Raw genomic sequence first — 20,221 nt, forward strand, 5'->3', positions numbered from 1 at the left:
GGTGGCACGGCTATCTTTTCTCCCTCCAGGGGGGTCAAGGACCCCCAAGAGGGAGAAAAGGTGTTGGTATGCCGGCTGTCGGGATTCTGACGCCGGTATACTGTGCGCCGGGATCCTGACAGCCGGCAAACTGAAGACCACCCGTTACACAAGGGTCTGTGCTTGGACCACTATTCTTCAACATTTTTATTAGCAATCTAACAGTAGATCTGGAAAGCATGGTGTCAATTTTTGCAGACGATACCAAATTGTGTACAGTTATAAATACGGAGGGAGATGCTGAGTCTCTTCAGAACGACTTACTCAAACTGGAAGCATGGGCAGCAAAATGGAGAATGAGCTTCAATATAGACAAGTGTAAGGTAGCAAGAACAAAAATAACACCTACATAATAAATAGGGTAAAATTAGGTGATTCTGTACTGGGAAAGGACTTAGGTGTTCACATAGATAGCAAACTAAGCAGCAGTACCCAAAGTAGGATTGCAGCAAAGAAGGCTAACAAGGTATTAGCATGTATAAAGTGGGGAATTGATGCAAGGGATGAGAGTGTTATATTCCCATTATATAAATCTCTAGTGAGGCCACATCTTGAATACTGTGCACAATTGTGGACACCATACTACAAACAGGATATCCTGGAACTAGAAAAGGTTCAGAGGCGGGCAATCAAACTAATTAAGGGGATGGAGACCCTGAAATACAAGGAAAGGCTTGCAAGGCTGGGCATGTTTACATTGGAAAAGAGGAGGCTAAGAGGGGACATGATCAATATTTACAAATATGTAAGGGGACAATATACAGAGCATGTAGGGGATCTGTTTTTGGTAAGATCAACACAGAGGACACATGGACACCCACTTACATGACACATGTCTGTCCCTGAGAAAGCTGCTGATGTACCAGAGGATGAAAACACCCAGGAAATACCAATGGGTGATGGAAATTAAGGAAACTCTGTGAAGCCAAATGAGTTAACTCTTGAAAGGGAAAATAAAAAAAGTGGTGAAAAGAAGAACACTTAACAAAGCTGCAAAAAGTGGACATCACTAAAAAACATGTTGGTAGCAGTAGTGAGAACGCTGAGCTCCACTTTTATTTACACTGTGATGTAGAGGATGCCAGTTTCTCTTCCAGCAGTTGAATCTTCCACAGTACCACACACAGTGAAGCTCAAAAGAATTGGTGAAGCATCACTAGAAGAGCCTTCAACACCTAGAGTGAATGATTTTGATGACCTGATCTGGGGAACTTCTGATGGTAAAATGGAAGCCAAAATCTATCTAGACCCAAACAAAGAGAAAAATGATATTCTCATGGATCTTTTCTGAGATGATCGACAGCTAAATTCTCAAGTGAGAAATGGATATCCTAAATTAATACCATAGGGAAAGTTTAAATAGATCCATGATTGGGACTCAATCCAGGTCTTGCACAAGAATATCATTTCATCATGTGACCATGGTAGGGAACAAAAACAAATCTGTAGTTTTAAGGCATCCTGTGTTGAATAACCTTCCTTCTGCTTGTCTGGATGTGAACTATTTTATTAATGATTAATAATAATTTTATAGATGGTTGATTTCAATACAGACTATCCTTGGAATGCAGGTATTTGTATTACTTTGTTCTTTGGGGAGTGGGCAGTGAGGAGCTGGCCTCACCAAATGATTGGAGTCCATCAGGCAGAAAGCTGGAGAATGAAGGACATTCTGGATCCATTTCACACTATAAAGATGTCTTCTGTAATTACACACACTACTTGAATGCATCATCTGTTGTTGTTGAGGTAAAACCCCATGTCATTCAGTCACCGCACAATCTTAACTTCACGTTTCATCTCATTTAATGCCTCTATAATCTTTCTTTTAACCTTTAAAAAAAATCACATTACAATAGAACTATTTTCAGTTACCGCTACCTGATGTATATATTTGTTTCAATTTTGCTATTCTAAAAAGCAACACAAATTTTATTTTACCTACAGTAGTTGCTTAATACAATGTAATAGCCTGCCAAGGTGAGGTACTGTAATTACTGTACATATGTGAAGCGGTTGTAAGCTGGAGTTTCCTCTGTAGTGGAGACATCTTCTTACTACTTCTTTCAATGGCAACTTTTGGCTAATATCACATCATAGCAGAAAGGCAAGGATCTCACCATCCTCCCACTAAATATGTTACTAACACACTGAAAATCAGGGTAATTAAACTGTTGAATCCCTGGCACATTACTGTAGATTTAAAAAGATGGAAATCATGGCTATAATGGTTGATTCTTAGACACAAAGTAGCTGTGTTTGTATGGTGCAGTAGAAGCCAAAGTTACTACTGTAGCTTATGTGAGTTTCTGTAGTGCTAATACAAAGATCTGTGTGACTTCAAGTGGGAAGTTACTCCGTTAACTGTTTTTCTGTCCACAGCCGCAATTAGCAGCATTAATATCACCACTTGCATCATCCCCATGCTAGGTGCATGATGTGCATCTCAAGCAGGCTTCCCTACTCTGTACACACAACTCAGAATAGCACGGTACTTTAGTTACATGCTCAGAATATTCTTATGGCACTCCCACAGTGTCACCGCCCAGTTCTCTGTCAAAGCATATATTTTATGTAAAGCGAGATCCGGCAAAAAATCTGTTCTACACAAATGCCTAAATTCACTTCTGCGTATGGACTGTATGCTAAACCTCACTATTTGTGTCTGTGAAAACAGATGCACCAAATTCAAAATCAATCCCAATTTGTAGAAGGGATTATAACAGCAGTATAGATGGTGTAATGGTTAGCATTACTGCCTCACAGCACTGAGGTCATAAGTTTGTTTCCCACAATGACCCTAACATTGTGAAGTTTGTACATTCCTCCAGGTACACTAGTTTCCACCCATAGTCCAAAAATATACTGTTACAGATGAAGCCTCTATTATGTTTGCTGTTTCTCTTGTCTAAACGGAGGTTTAGTCGCACCTAGGCGATAGCTTAGGTTGCTGAGTTTATGCACGGACAGGTGCGTTGAGGAACGACTACATACTCAGCATGCAATACACATTACCACCACTGGGTGGCTAATGCTCAACTAATCAAGTACTTTAGAGCAAATAGCGGTGGATTGATCTACAAGCTCTGGCAAATGGTCAGTGACGACTGTAATGTTAATGTACTGTATGTATACTGTACACACAGACCAATGTCCAGATGGAGAGAGTCAATAAAAATAAAAAGTTTATACAGACACAAATGAATGTGTTAAAACACTTATCCATTTCCGGGTTACTTTATGTGAGAGTCCAAGTCACGTAGACCAAGCAATTGTATACAGACGCAACTAATGTGTTAAAGCAAGGCAAAACAATGGGATGGGAACCAACTGGTAGCGCAAAAAGAAAAACAAAGTGCATCAAACCAATGGATACAGATTACCTAGACACAGCTGAGACTATGCAATGTCCTTATAGGTCAAAAGTCCAGAGTCCAAAGGCTTCTCAAATTTGCTTCTCGTGAATTGTCCAAAACCAAATGGTAACATGTAAAAAAACACAAATGGTACACACTAGTTCAGAAAAAAATCCCAGATGTGAAATAGGGAATATGAATGTTTCTTCCCGGGTTCCTTGTACTGGGATGTCTATGGGAAGTGGTGTTCTAGCCGTACAGGTTCACCTCGGTGTGAAAGGTGTTATGGGCTCCTCACATGTGTGCTTACTTCAATATGATTCCAAACAAGCTCATAAAGGTTTCTTTGGATTCTTAACATATATGCTTTATATGCTCCAATAGTGCTCCAATAGTGATTAATATCATATAATCTTTAAAATTGGCCGCTCACATTCAGGCTTACTTTAAAAGATGCCGTTCTTCCATGTAGCGGTTTCTTTATGGGTAAGTCGTCTTGTCGTCCTCTAATGTCTCCTCACTTCGTATTGTGCTCGATAAAAAGCATACAAACGAGGGGAAGTGTGAGGATACGTAATATATTTATTATAAAAAAAGGTAAAAAGTGTTTCCAAAGATAAAACAGAGATAGGATCCCCACAACAAAAACCAGTAATGAGGATCTTAATACAGCCTAGTCCGACAGTAAGAAAAAGATATTACCCCGGGAAATCTCACCGCTTTCTTACTGGAATAACTGGTTGCTGTGGTGATCCAACTTGTCACATGCTCCCACCAACGCGTTTCTACTAAAAGTCTTTGTCAACCTTGACAAAGACTTTTAGTAGAAACGCGTTGGTGGGAGCATGTGACAAGTTGGATCACCACAGCAACCAGTTATTCCAGCCAGAAAGCGGTGAGATTTCCCGGGGTAATATCTTTTTCTTACTGTCGGACTAGGCTGTATTAAGATCCTCATTACTGATTTTTGTTGTGGGGATCCTATCTCTGTTTTATCTTTGGAAACACTTTTTACCTTTTTTTATAATAAATATATTACGTATCCTTACACGTCCCCTCGTTTGTATGCTTTTTATCGAGCACAATACGAAGTGAGGAGACATTCGAGGACGACAAGACGACTTACCCATAAAGAAACCGCTACATGGAAGAACGGCATCTTTTAAAGTAAGCCTGAATGTGAGCGGCCAATTTTAAAGATTATATGATATTAATCACTATTGGAGCACTATTGGAGCATATAAAGCATATATGTTAAGAATCCAAAGAAACCTTTATGAGCTTGTTTGGAATCATATTGAAGTAAGCACACATGTGAGGAGCCCATAACACCTTTCACACCGAGGTGAACCTGTACGGCTAGAACACCACTTCCCATAGACATCCCAGTACAAGGAACCCGGGAAGAAACATTCATATTCCCTATTTCACATCTGGGATTTTTTTCTGAACTAGTGTGTACCATTTGTGTTTTTTTACATGTTACCATTTGGTTTTGGACAATTCACGAGAAGCAAATTTGAGAAGCCTTTGGACTCTGGACTTTTGACCTATAAGGACATTGCATAGTCTCAGCTGTGTCTAGGTAATCTGTATCCATTGGTTTGATGCACTTTGTTTTTCTTTTTGCGCCACCAGTTGGTTCCCATCCCATTGTTTTGCCTTGTTTATGTTCTTCAGGTGTGTGTGGTGACACATCAGGGTAAGGCACCACTAAAGGCTGCATTAGAGTGCGCAGGATTTTTACCTTGAACCCAATTCCATAATGTGTTAAAGCAATAATGTAGTTCATTGACGTAAAAGTGTGTACCGTGTTCTGCATAATGAGTGTCCAAGTCCTGTAATGGCATACACAAACACCAATGGGGAGGGATAACTACTTACAGTACATTACACATGAGCTTGTCTATTTATCATGAGGCATCATGTCCGAGTGGCGAAGTGTGCCGCTTCCCACGCTAAGAGTCTGGGTTCGATTCCCACAGTGCGAGTGCATGTTTGTTTTTTCCTGACACTTTATTCATTTTCTATTATTTAAGCCCTCAGATATGGAGCCAGCTATGGAGCCAGTGATGGCATTAGTTCTGCAAGAGTCAGGGCAATGCTGAAGGAGCGTCTCAATACCCTAGTTATATTACACAGGAACAACAGGGATAAGTGAGCTCTATGCACATTACGATACACCAGACTCAATCACATAGCAAGTTGACAAAGTGGCTACCGCCCGTGTCCATGCGCCTTTTGGAAGCCCACAGCTATGGAGCCAGCGACGGCATCAGTATTGCAAGAGTCAGGGCAATGCTGAAGGAGCGTCTCAATACCCTAGTTATATTACACAGGAACAACAGGGATAAGTGAGCTCTATGCACATTACGATACACCAGACTCAATCACATAGCAAGTTGACAAAGTGGCTGCCGCCCGTGACCCTGCGCCTTTTGGAAGCCCTCAGCTATGGAGCCAGCAACGGCATCAGTTTTGCAAGAGTTAGGGCAATGCTGAAGGAGCGTCTCAGTACCGTAGCAAAAATACACAGTGGCAATAGGTCCAGTAGACATATCAATAAATAAAAATAGTGTATCCTGACGCAACTAACTGTTCGAGCAACACAGTGCTGTACTGTAGTTCATCGATGTTAGAGATTCTGTGTTATACTGTATGAGAAGGGATCACTGCTACCACTTACACAAGAGATCATGTCTATACAGTACTGTGTTGTACATTTATTGTAACCTGACCCCCCTCCTTGTCTCTGAAATGAGCAGGCTCCCAGGGGGAAAGGGGAAAGTGGGATGGGGGGAGGTAGTGGCTACATACCGTGTTCTGCATTATGAGCGTCCAAGTCCTGTAACGGCATACACAAACACCAATGGGGAGGGATCACTGCTTACAGTACATTTACATATGAGCTTGTTTATTTATCATGAGATGTCGTGCCCGAGTGGTGAATTGTGCCACTTCCCATGCTAAGAGTCCTGGGTTCGATTCCCACAGTGCGAGTGTATGTTTGTTTTTTCCTGACACTTTATTAATTTTCTGTTATTTAAGCCCTCAGCTATGGAGCCAGCGACGGAATCAGTTTTGCAAGAGTCAGGGTAATACTGAAGGAGCATCTCAATACCCTAGTTATATTACACAGGAACAACATGGATAAGCAACCTCTATGAACATTACGTTACACCAGACTCAATCGCATACAAGTTGAAAAAGTGGCTGCTGCCTGTAACCTTGCGCCTCGCTCCATAGCTGAGGGCTGCCATGAGGCGGGGGGACTCGGGCGGCTGCCGTTTTGTCAGTTTGCTATGCGATTGAGTCCGGTGTATCATAATATGCATAGAGCTAACTTATCCCTATCACCGCTGTGTATTTTTCGCTAGGGTATAAAGATGCTCCCTCAGCAATGCTGTAACTTGCAAAACCTATGCCGTCACTCACTCCATAGCTGATGGCTGCCATGAGGCGGGGGGACCTCGAGCAGCAGTCATTTTGTCAGTTTGCTATGTGATCGAGTCCGGTGTAAGGTAATGTGCATAGAGCTCGCTTATCCCTATCACCCCTGTGTGTTTTAGCTAGGAGATTCAGGCGCTCCTGCAGCAGTGTCCTATAGCCTGCAAAACCTATGCCATCGCTCACTCCATAGCTGAGGGCTGCCACAAGGTAGGGGGACTCGGGTGGCAGCCATTTTGTCAGTTTGCTACGCCGTCGAGTCTGGTGAAACATACGGTGCATAGAGCTGGCTTATCCCTATTGCTCCTGTGTATTTTAGCCAGGGGATTCAGACACTCCTTCAGCATTGCCCTGTAACTTGCAAAACCTATGCCGTCGCTGGCTCCATAGCTGAGGGCTTCCACGAGGCATGGGGTCACGGGCGGAAGCCATTCTGTCAACTTGCTGTGTGATTGAGTCTGGTGTATTGTAATGTGCATAGAGCTCGCTCGCTTATCCCTATCACCCCTGTGTATTTTTGCTGAGGTATTGAGATGCTCCTTCAGCATTGCCCTGTAACTTGAAAAACCTATGCTGTTGTTGGCTCCATAGCTGAGGGCTTCAACAAGGCAAGGGGTCACAGATGGCAGCCATTCTGTCAACTTACTATGCTATCAAGTCTGGTGTATTGTAATGTGCATAGAGCTCGCTCGCTTATCCCTATCACCCCTGTGTATTTTAGCTTGGGTATTGAGACGCTCCTTTAGCATTGCCCTGTCACTTGCAAAACCTTTGCCGCCGCTGGCTCCATAGCTGAGGGCTTCCATGAGGCAAAGGGTCATGGGTGGTAGCCATTTCAATTGAGTCTGGCCTGCTACAGTATTGTTTGTGTACCGTACGGTGCATAGAGCTCGCTTATCCTCATAGCCGCTGTGTATTTTAGATACGCTCCTGCAGCTTTGCCCTGCTTTATGTAAAACTTTTGTGCACACTTCTATAGAATGTGAAGGTATAGTACAATAGATACAAAAATAAAAAATTAAAACAGTGTCAGGAAAAAATTAACATGCATTCGCACTTTGAGAATTGAACCCGGGACACTAAGCATGGGAAGTGGCACACATCAACACTCGGACACGTCACCACATGACAGATGCATAAGCCCATTGGTTTTGATTATGCCATAATGGCTACGGGATTTGGATGCTCACATATCCCTAACATCAATAGACCATACCTGTAACACGTTAGTTTGCGTCTGTATACACTACTATTTTTATTTATTGATTTCGGGACTTGGACGCTTACATATTCCTAACATCAATGGACTACACCAGACATTCCCAACCATGGTCCTCAAGGCATACCAACAGTGCAGGTTTTAGTGATATCCAGGCTGCAGCACTGATGGTTACATCACAATAACTGAGCTACTAATTAAGTCCCCATTGCTGAAGCCTGGATATTACTAAAACCTGCACTGTTAGTGTGCCTTCAGGACCGTGGTTGGGAATGCCTGGACTACACTGTGGCTTTATCACATTTGTTTACATCTGTGTATACTGTACTAGTGTATTTGCATCTGTACTGTATATACTGTAATATACTGTATGAAATACTGTAGCATATTGTAGCGTAATGAGACGGACCAGTAAAGTAGTTCTTATGTGGTAGTTCAGTATTGTATTTTAATGGAGACCACACCCATGCGCAACAGTGATTTTAAAAAGCGACATCTGGTGGGTGATCGCAGGTATTACACTTAAAGGTAACGGCAAACGCTCTGTGCGCCTTCCTATGACTAGGCAAACCTCCTTGTGCCCAGGCTGCGTAACGCCTCAGCCAGCAAAGATAATGGAGGCTCCATCTGTAGGTTAAATTGACTTTCGACAAAAAAAATTACCCTAATATGTAAGTCTGTACATGTACATGGGCAGACTAGCTAGGCTAAGTGGTTCTTATCTGCCATCAAATTCCCTGTTTCTATGCTTCAATAAAGGTGATTGGTCCAGGAACGCAGCACTTGCCATTATGGCCTCAGGAATGAAATGCATCTAGCATCCTGGCAGCTGGGATGCCAGCGGTCATGTGACTGATGCCGGAATCCCGACACCACTTGGAATCCCGCCGCCGGAACACTGACCACCGACATGCCTAAGATAAGTATTGAGTTCAATGTTAGGGTAAGGCCCCAAGGGGAGGGTTAGAGGTCACTAGAGGGGAGGGGGGTTAGCCGTAGCTGCAACCCCCCGACTCTTAGCCCTAGCTGCCACCCCCAGTGACTTAGCCCTAGCCACCATCCCCAGTGTCTTAGCCTTAGCCGCTACCCCAGTTGGCTTAGGGTAGGGGACAGGGGAGGGGTGATATAATTACTCCATTCTGCATTTTCAATGTCAGGATGTTGGTGTTAGTCACGTGACCAACAGCATCCCAACAGCCGGGATACCATACCAAACCCATTCTAAGGCTACATTGTCTAATGTCACACTATGGATTTTCTATCGCATTCCTCTGGTTCAATGCAATTAAGGTTTCTGAAGGGGTGAACTGGGACTTTTTGACACTAAGTATCTGTGCAACTATTGAGTTTAGGAATGGTTAAACAGGGAAAAAAATTCAAACACATTAATTATGTACCAGTGAATATGAACCTTGTACTCTCTACAGTGTTAGGCCATGTTTCTTCATTTTATACTATAAATACACTGCAGGACCCTTGTCCAATGATTCCATGTTGATTTACTCACCATGTAGAATTGCCTACAGCTACTTCCCAGTAATGGCATCCACTGTCAATAAAGACATTCCCAGTTGCCCCATAGCATCCTGTTCCACTGAAGCGCTCAGGCGTGTGGCTCTTTTTCAGGGAGCTATCTTCTTTTTCCATTTGCATTCCATCATTGGATATCTTTAGCTTCTTGTGTACAAATTTAGGGTCAAGTTTGAATGGCTGACCTAGAGTTAGAAGGAACAAATATACATTTTAATATGATTTTTACACAGAACTAGCTGTACTTGTCCTGAAAAAAATATGTGAAATGCTAAACCTACAATAGCCTGGCTGCATAAGTGTACTCACACATTTCATAATGGGTCTGTGTTCAAAGATCCAGTCACATTCAAACTCATGTTAAATGTACATCAGATATCTGTTTGACCAACCCCAAATAAAAAGCAGCTGTTGCTGTAGGACGTCCTTGCTGCTTGCACCTTACTGGGATTGCCATGGTCCGCAAAGAGGATTCAAAACATACAGAGGATCTAACTGTTGACAGATACTAATTAGAAGAAGGGTATACAAGATTTCAAAAGCAATATGTGAACCAAGGAACACTGTGAGGACTATTAGCATTAAGTGGGAACAATGTGTCACAACAAGAACAGAGCTGATGATAGAACAAGAAGATCATCAGAGAGGCCACCAAGAAAAATGGAATTTCAGTAATCTCTGCAGAAACTGGTCACTTCTAGGATGCAACAACAATCTCCTGTATCCTGTACATGTTTGAGGTATGATCTTGGTTGCCAGACAGAAGCAATTTCTCACACAAAAAAAAAACATCTAATGCTAAGACAGGGGTGGGGAACCTTTTTTCTACCGAGGGCCATTTGGATATTTATAAAATCCTTCGGGGGCCATACAAAAATTTTCAACTTAAAAAATGACCCTGCCCCCCAGTAGGTCTGCCCCTTAGAGTTACTGTGTGTGCGCGCCGGAGGCGCGCACGTGCCAAAAAAATGGGTGTAGCCAGTTAAAATGGGACGTGATACACATATGCCCCCAATAGTGCGGTGCCAGATCCACAATTGCCCCCACAGTGCCAGGTATACAATTGCCCCTCACAGTGCCAGGTATACAGATGCCCCTCACAGTGCCAGGTATACAGATGCCCCCACAGTGCCAGGTATACAGATGCCCCCACAGTGCCAGGTATACAGATGCCCCCACAGTGCCAGGTATACAAATGCCCCTCACAGTGCCAGGTATACAAATACCCCTCACAGTGCCAGGTATACAAATACCCCCCACAGTGCCAGGTATACAAATGCCCCTCACAGTGCCAGGTATACAAATGCCCCCCACAGTGCCAGGTATACAAATACCCCCCACAGTGCCAGGTATACAGCCCCCACAGTGCCAGGTATACAGATTCCCCCACAGTGCCAGGTATACAAATGCCCCCCACAGTGCCAGGTATACAAATACCCCCCACAGTGCCAGGTATACAGATTCCCCCACAGTGCCAGGTATACAAATGCCCCCCACAGTGCCAGGTATACAAATACCCCCCACAGTGCCAGGTATACAGCCCGCACAGTGCCATGTATACAAATACCCCCCACAGTGCCAGGTATACAGCCCCCACAGTGCCAGGTATACAAATGCCCTCCCCTCTCCCCTCCGTGCTGCTTACCGTGGACGCGACGGAGGAAAGCGAGGCTGTCGGGTGAAAGCGGCGGCGTGTAGTACTTCAAATCAGCCGCCGGTTCGAGAGCCAATCAGAGCTCGCGGACCGGCAGCCGCGGCTCCTGATTGGCTGCCGGTCCGCGAGCTCTGATTGGCTCACGGACCGGCGGCTGGTTTGAAGTACTACACGCCGCTGGTCCCATTCTACAGCCGCGCTCTCCTCCGTCTCCCTGCTCTGACAGCTGAGACACGCTGCCGCACGACTGAGCGGCAGCGTGTCTCACTGACACAACCTGGTGGGCCGGACCAAACGGCTTCGCGGGCCGTATACGGCCCGCGGGCCGGAGGTTCCCCACCCCTGTGCTAAGAAGTGGCCAGAAAAAATAATTCAATCGTGACAAACCATGTGGGAAAATGTGTTATGGTCAGATAAAGCCAAACTTGATCTTTAGGCCTTAATTCTAAAATTCTACTCACGATTGAAGTTACAATAAATAGTTATAAATATCAAGATATTCTGAGTTATAAAAAGCAGGACATTCTGGAGCAAAAGTTACTGGCCTTTATCAGAAATGTGAAGATGAAGAGGTATTTCACATTCTAACATAACGATCCAAAGAATGCTTCCATGCCAAAAATGAAGAGCTTCAGAAAAGGAAGATCAAAATACTGGATTGGCCCAGTAAAAACCTTTGTAATGACCTAAAGGGGACTGTGCACAGGTAATTCTCTCACAGTATGAGGGGCACCATACATTCCTGTATAGGAGATTGGGATGGAATTGCAAAGTTTAGGAGTGCGAGGTTAATAGGCACTTACTCAAAAAGACTCACTGCTATATTAAAAGTTAAAGGTGCTACCACAAAGTATTAATTAGGGTGTGCATACATAGGGCCTAATTCAGACCTGATCGCTAGGCTGCATTTTTGTACAGCCTGCAATCAAGTCTAAACTGCGCGTGCGTATGCACCGCAATGCGCAGGCGTGTCGCACGGGTACAAAGAGGATACAAAGGTACAAAGAGGATCGCCGCTCAGATTCTCTATATTTAATAAAGAAGCACTGGCCATGGAGGACCTGCAAAAACCTCTGTTAAGTGAGTCCCCCTTCAGCATCAGAGTAACCCTGTGGCTGATGAAAACATGCAGTTTACTTTTTTATGCATTGTGCATGCTAGTAAGGCTATGCTACAGTATGCTGTAGCAGGAAGAGGAGTAACTAGGATTGGTGGAGCCCAGGGCAAATAAGCCCCATAATCTTTCCTCACTGCCACATATAGTACCCAGAACATCCTACCAGGACGCACACACCTGACACAGGGAAATTATCAGTCCTTAAAAGCCCTGACATAGTGAGCAAGGAGCCTCCAGTCGGGGAGGACAAAGAGACACATTGGACAGAGACAGAAAGAGAGACATCTGCGGAAGAGAGGGAGAGAGCGAAAGACAGATGCCTGGAGCAGTGAGAGACACCTTTAGCAGAGAGAGAGAGAAAGAGACACCTGGAACACACAGAGAGAGAAAGAGAGAGAGAGACACCTGGAATAGAGAGAAACACACACACACCTGGAACAAAGAGTGAGACACGCACCTGGAGCACAGAGTGAGAGAGAGACCCCTGGAGCAGAGGGAGAGAGAGACACATGGAGCTGAGAGAGAGACAACTGGACTAGAGAGAGAGAGATAGAGAGAGAGAAATAGAGAGGCACCTGGAGCATAGAGAGAGAGAAAGAGAGAGAGAGAGACCTTGAGCAGAGAGGGAGAGACCAGGAACAGAGAGAAAGACCCGGGGCAGACAGAGAGAAAGAGACCCAGGCAGACAGAGAGAGCGACCCAGGGCACACATAGAGAGAGAGGGCAAGATAGAGAAAGAGAGAGAGCCATGGAACAGACAGAGAAAGACACCCGGAGAAGAGAGAGACACCTCGAGCAGAGAGAGAAACAACATCTGGGGCAGAGAGAGAGAGAAAATGGGGCAGAGAGAGAGAAACAATGGGGCAGAGAGAGAGAGAGACACACCTGGGGCAGAGAGAGAGAGACCTGAAGCAGAGAGAGGGGGACCTGGGGCAGAGAGAGAGAGACACACACCCACCTGAGAGAAAGAGTGAGAGAGAACTGGGCCAGAAAGATAGACCTGAAGCAATGAGAAGGAGACCTGGGGCAGAGAGAGAGAGAGAGAGCGACACCTACCTGAGAGAGAGAGAGAGAGAGAGAGAGAGTGAGAGAGAACTGGGCCAGAGAGAGAGACCTTGGGCAGCTGACACGGTGAAGGATACTAATGCTGCAAAGACCAGATCCAACTTCACAAGCTCTTAAGGTACAGTCCACCTACTGAAATGCTATTCAGAGATGGCATTATGTTTATAACAAAAGATTGGAAAAGCTAAGTTTTATATACTGTGGATATGCACAGGGATGGAACAGTCAGAGACAATGGAGTCTTTTGCTCCCGGGCTCCTGCTCTGAAGGGGCACTTCTCCTCCATTGTCCCTGCCAGTTTCCAGCCCAGGTCACCGGCAGCGGCTGCGAGCTAATGCCTGCGATGACTGCAGCTCTTATTATTAACCATTACCGGCACTATATGAACTCTTCCCTGCCCCCCCCCCCCCCCTGCTCCCTGTCAGCAAGAGCAGCTCCTCCCCCAGCTACTCTTACCTCCACTCCCAGCCAACCCAGACAGAGCTCCGCCTCCGAGATGAGGGGGAAGGAGGGCTGCTTGCTTTGCAGTGAGAATAGGGGGTCTCTCGAGGCATGTGTCCTGGGCCCTCCTCCTTAAAAGGGCCATCCTTGATTATTAGAAGGAAGGAGGAAGCAGTGCCCCAGCAGGGTGGTGAGGCTATCCAGCATGGAGCACAGCCCTGATTTTCCTGCACTTTAACATGCATGGCAGATAGAATGGTGGACCTGCCACAACAGCCAAAGTTTTCATTCAGTGACAGTCTGTACGGTATGAGGGGCAATAAATGATGTTATGTCTGTGTAACTGTAGGTATCCGGTTGATAGACAGTGTCTAGTTAGACAGTCAATAGATAGACACCATATGTTAGACAGACATTAGGTCGACAGGGTCAAAAGGTCGACATGAAAAGGGTAGACAGTACAAAAGGTTGACAGGGTCAAAAGGTCAACGGGTCAAAAGATCGACAGGGAAATGGTCGACATAAAATATAGACAAATGTTTTTTTTACAAAATGTAACATGTTTTTGGACTATTTCATACCTTCTCTATTCAGGTCGGTATAGAGTCGGTTATAAACCTTGTGGCGAGCGCAGCGAGCCACCGAGCCCCGTGAGGTTATGCCTTTCTACAATTGGGGGTCCCAGATGACAAAACTATCCACACAAACCACAAAAACGAAAAAAAAACAAAACAAAAAAAACATGGTGTCTACCTTTTTATGTCGACCATTATCATGTCGACCTTTGACCCTGTCAACCTTTTAACCCTGTCGACCTTTAGTACTGTCTTCCCTTTCTATTATACCACAACCGTAACTGTATATGATAATGTGCCTTTAACTCTATGTATGTGTCTGTGTAAATGTCTCTGTGTAACTCTATATTTGTCTGTAACTCTGTATAAGCTGTGTATATGTGTCTGTGTAACTGTATATGTGACTGTAACTCTGTATATGTGTCTATCTATGTATGTCTCTGTGTAACTCTATATGTGTCTGTAGCTCTGTATAAGTGTCTGTAACTTTATAAATGTGTCTGTGTAACTCTATGCGTATATGTGTCTGTAACTCTCTATATGTATCTGTGTAACTCTATGTGTATGTGTATATGTGTCTGTAACTCTATATACATGTCTGTGTAACTGTGTCTGTAGCTCAGTGTATGTGTCTGTGTAACTGTATCTGTAACTCTGTATATGTGTATGTGTCTGTGTAACTCTATATGTGTATGTAGCTCTGTATATCTGTCTGTGTAACTGTATATGTGTCTGTAACTCTGTATATGTGTCTGTGTAACTCTATATGTGTCTGAAGTTCTGTATACAGTATATGTTTCTGTAAACTATATGTGTATGTACAGGGCATCCGGCAAGTGTTCACAGCGCTTCACTTTTTCCACCTTTTGTTATGTTACAGCCTTATTCCAAAATGGAATAAATTCATTTCTCTTACGTCCTAGAGGATGCTGGGGTCCACATTAGTACCATGGGGTATAGATGGGTCCACTAGGAGCCATTGGCACTATAAGAGTTTGAGAGTGTGGGTTGTCTCCTCCCTCTATGCCCCTCCTACCAGACTCAGTTTAGAAAATGTGCCCGGAGGAGCCGGTCACAGCTAGGGGAGCTCTCCTGAGTTTTTCTAGTAAAATGTTATTTTAGAGTTTTTTTATTTTGTAGGGAGGCTGCTGGCAACAGCCTCCCTGCAGCGAGGAACTGAGGAGGGGAGCAGTGTCCGCCCTGCAGGGTCTGAGTCACTGTCTCCACTGACTGGACACTGAGCTCCAGAGGGTTCTGATCGTTCTCCGCCACAGGGGACCGCTCACCCCAGCAGCATGCCGCCACCCCCTTGCAGAGCTGAAGAATCGGTGGCGAGTGAGACACCGACCCCCCTAGCAAGAGGGGGGTCGGTATGAAGATGGCGGCAACAGGTTAGGAGCACAGTATTAACTGCGCTCCGGGGATGGCTCAGCGGTACATGGTACGGCACTGTGAGGGGCGCCCTGAACCAGCGCTACACCATACACTGGTCCAGAAGCCTGTCAGGGTCCCAGGATCTCAGCCAGTACTAAATCCTCAGGCCTGTATAAGCAGAAGAAGAGCGGGAAGACAGCGCCATTTTGGGTTTTGGGGGTCGGAGCTTCTCCTCAGAGCGAACCCATCAGCGTTCCAGCGCCATTTTTCCTGCCTGCACAGCACTGACCAGGAAAGAAGGTCCCTCCACAGCAACTCCAGCTATCTCTCACGGTACCAGGGGGTTGTAGAAGGGGGGGAGGCTTCAATACTACTGTGGATCCTATTAAGGTGCACAGTCAGGGCTCTCCCTTTGGTAAAAGCGCTGTGTGTGGGTTGGCTCCAATCTCTGTCTCTCTTGCCGTTCTTGGGGGGGGGGACGACTCTGTCTGCCCTCACCTGTGTGTGTGTGTGTGTGTGTGTGTGTGTGTGTGTGTGTGTGTGTGTGTGTGTGTGTCTGGAGTGTTTGGTGGTGTCGTTTAGCTATGTCCAGGGACACTGTGTCATGCTGTGGAGGATATGTCCTCGCAGGATGATCCCATTCGATGTACTCAGGATAGCACTGGTTTAGCACAGATTCCAGCAAGGGAACCTGAATGGTTTTGCTCTATCAAATCTTGGATTACTCAGATTTCTGACAGGGCTGCGAGTAATGAGTCGGCAACCCAGGTATTACAGAACTCCATGGTAGTATGGCCCAATTCTGGTACCTCAGGACGCCCCACTATATACCCCCAAAAACGTGCGCTTTTTAACATCACGCAAGATGACACAGATACCGATTCTGATACCACAGACGGTAATGGGGATGTGTTGTGGGGGTCTGCCTCTCGCAAAGAGGGTGCAATTAATGATAGAGGCTATCAGGGATGTGGTAAATATAAATGATATCACACCTGAGCAGGTTGAGGAGGCTTTTTTCACTGAAAATAAGAAAGCCTCGCTAACCTTCCCTGCGTCAAAGGAATTGAATGCTATATTTGAGAAAGCATGGGAAAACCCAGAGAAAAAAATTCCAGATCCCTAAAAGGGTCCAGGTGGCATTTCCTTTCCCTGAGGAGGATAGGAAAAAATGGGAAAACCCACCTATTGTTGACGCATCTGTGTGCAGACTCTCAAAAAAGGTGGTTTTACCTGTTCCAGGATCTACCGCCTTAAAGGAGCCGGCTGATAGAAAAATTGATAATACACTTAAATCAATGTACACTGCTTCAGGGGCCATATTACGTCCCACTATTGCTAGTGCATGGATTGCAAGGGCTATAGTAAAGTGGTCGGCTACCTTACTAGAGGATTTGGATACGATGGATAGAAGGGATGTTGAATTGTTTTTGCGTAACATTCACAATTCAGCAGGTTTTATGGTAGAATCCATGAAAGACCTGGGTTCCATGGCTGTGGGGATCTCTTCCATGTCTGTTTCAGCTCGTCGGGGACTGTGGCTGCGCCAGTGGTTGGCCGACACGGAATCCAGGATAAGTGTGGAGTCCCTACCATACACAGGTCAGGCTCTCTTTGGGGACGCTTTGGATGCGCTGATATCAACGGCTACACTGGGTAAGTCTCCGTTTCTTCCCTCAGCTGCTCCTGCTCCGAAGAAATACTTCTCTTCATCAGCATCTCAGTCATTTCGGCCTCACAGGCCTAGAAAGGCCAAACCGTCCAATACCTTCTTTAGGGGAGGTCGAGTTAAATCCAAGAAACCTGCTGCTGCAGGTTCCCAGGAACAAAAGCCTGCTTCAGGTACGCCAAAGTCCTCCGCATGACGTTGGACCATGCGGCCTGGAGGTGGGGCCGGTGGGGGCGAGACTCAGACAGTTCAGTCACGTCTGGGTATCGTCCGGCCAGTATCCCTGGGTGATAGATATTGTGTCCCAGGGATACAGGCTGGAATTTAAAAATCTCCCTCCTCACCGATTTTTCAAATCAGGCTTGCCAGTTCTACTGGCAGACAGAACTGTACTACAGGAAGCTGTCCAGAAGGTGGTGGAGGCACAGGTCATTGTACCAGTTCCTCCTCATTTACAAACCACAGGTCACTATTCGAACCTTTTTGTGGTACCGAAACCGGATTGCTCGGTCAGGCCCATTCTGAACCTAAAATCACTGAACCCCTTTCTAAAGGAGTTCAAGTTCAAGATGGAGTCTCTCAGGGCAGTGATATCAGGTCTGGAAGAGGGGTCATTCCTGGTATCCCTGTATATCAAGGATGCCTACCTCCACATTTCAATTTGGCTGCCTCATCAGGCTTATCTCCATTTCGCATTATTGGACTGTCATTTCCAGTTTCAGGCCCTGCCATTCGGCCTCTCAACAGCACCGAGGGTGTTCACCAAGGTGATGGCAGAGATGATGGTTCTCCTCCGCAAACAAGGGTTGAACATCATTCCATATCTGGACGATCTGCTGATAAAGGGGGTAATTCTGAGTTGATCGCAGCAGCAAGTTTGTTAGCTATTGGGCAAAACCATGTGCACTGCAGGGGGGGCAGATATAACATGTGCAGAGAGAGTTAGAGTTGGGTGGGTTATTTTGTTTCTGTGCAGGGTAAATACTGGCTGCTTTATTTTTACACTGCAATTTAGATTTCAGTTTGAACACACCACACCCAAATCTAACTCTCTCTGCACATGTTATATCTGTCCCTCCTGCAGTGCACATGGTTTTGCCCAACTGCTAACAAATTTGCTGCTGCGATCAACTCAGAATTAGGCCCTAAGGCTTTGTCCAAGGAGAAGCTGCTGCAGTCCATTGTTCTCACAACGCACCTACTCAGAATCCACTGTTGGATTCTGAATCTCCCAAAGTCACATTTGGAACCGACCCAGAGGTTGTCTTTTCTGGGGATGATCCTCGAGACAGAAGTGCAGAGGGTGTTTCTTCCGCAGGAAAAGGCGTTGGTGATACAAACAATGGTCCGGGATGTCCTGAAGCCAGCCCGACTGTCAGTTCATCACTGCATTCGCCTTTTGGGAAAGATGGTGGCCTCTTACAAGGCTCTCCAATACAGAAGGTTCCATGCTCGGGCCTTCCAACTGGATCTCCTGGACAAGTGGTCAGGATCTCATCTCCACATGCACCAGAGGATTCATCTGTCGCCAAAGGCCAGGATTTCACTCCTCTGGTGGCTCCAATTGCCTCACCTTCTGGAGGGTCACAGGTTCGGGATTCAGGACTGGATCCTTCTAACCACGGATGCGAGCCTTCGGGGTTGGGGCGCAGTAACTCAGGGAGAAACATTCCAAGGGAGGTGGTAAAGTCTGGAAGCCGGCCTGCCCATCAACATCCTGGAACTAAGAGCCGTCTACAATGGTCTTCTTCAGGCGGCCCATCTTCTAAGAAACCGGGCCATTCAAGTGCAGTCGAACAAGGTAACGACAGTGGCCTACATAAACCGACAGGGCGGAACGAAGAGCAGAGCTGCAATGTCAGAGGTGTCAAGAATCATCCTCGGGGCAGAAAGACATGCATTGGCACACTCAGCAATCTTCATTCCGGGAGTAGACAACTGGGAAGCAGACTTCCTCAGCAGACATGATCTCCATCCAGGGGAGTGGGGTCTCCATCTGGAGGTGTTCAAGGAGGTAACATCTTTGGGGCTTACCCCAGATCGACATGATGGCCTCTCGCCTTAACAAGAACCTTTGGTGGTATTGTTCCAGGTCGAGGGACCCGCAAGCAGTGGCGATGTACGCGCTAGTGACTCCGTGGGTGTTCCAGTCGGTGTACGTGTTTCCTCCACTTCCACTCTTCCCAAGAGTTCTAAAGCTCATAAGGAGAACAAGGGTTCAGGCGATCCTCATTGCTCCGGACTGGCCAAGGCGAGCTTGGTATGCAGACCTTGTGAATCTTTTGCAGGAAGAGCCGAGGCCTCTTCCTCTTCGGGAGGATCTGCTGCTGCAGGGACCGTTCGCCTATCAATACTTACCGCGGCTACATTTGACAGCATGGAGGTTGAACGCCTGATACTAGCTCGGAAGGGCATTCCGAAGAAGGTCATTCCTACCCTGATACAGGCTAGGAAATGGGTAACGTCTAAACATTACCATCGAATTTGGAAGAAATATGTTTCTTGGTGTGAATCCAAGAAGTTTCCTGCAGTGGAGTTTCAACGCGGTTGTTTTCTCTTCTTCCTGCAAGCAGGTGTGGATATGGGCCTGAGGTTGGGATCTGTGAAGGTCCAGATTTCGGCCCTCTCCATCTTCTTCCAGAAACAATTGGCTGCCCTCCCTGAGGTTCAGACTTTTTTGAAGGGAGTTCTGCACATCCAACCTCCCTTTGTACCACCTACGGCGCATTGGGACC

At 45.8% G+C, this 20,221-nt stretch overlaps 1 protein-coding gene across 2 annotated transcripts in view; it reads right to left on the bottom strand.

Annotated features, from left to right (window-relative positions):
• Positions 1 to 20,221, bottom strand: part of MID2 (midline 2) — a 907,753-nt gene that overhangs the window by 108,942 nt on the left and 778,590 nt on the right. For both annotated transcript variants that reach the window (XM_063937060.1, XM_063937059.1), the window contains exon 9: positions 9,569 to 9,776. In XM_063937060.1, the coding sequence (XP_063793130.1) occupies positions 9,569 to 9,776 (208 nt within the window). The remainder of the gene's footprint in view (positions 1 to 9,568; positions 9,777 to 20,221) is intronic.

Source organism: Pseudophryne corroboree, chromosome 8 (genome assembly GCF_028390025.1).
Source record: "Pseudophryne corroboree isolate aPseCor3 chromosome 8, aPseCor3.hap2, whole genome shotgun sequence".
NCBI classification, from domain to species: Eukaryota; Metazoa; Chordata; class Amphibia; order Anura; family Myobatrachidae; genus Pseudophryne; species Pseudophryne corroboree.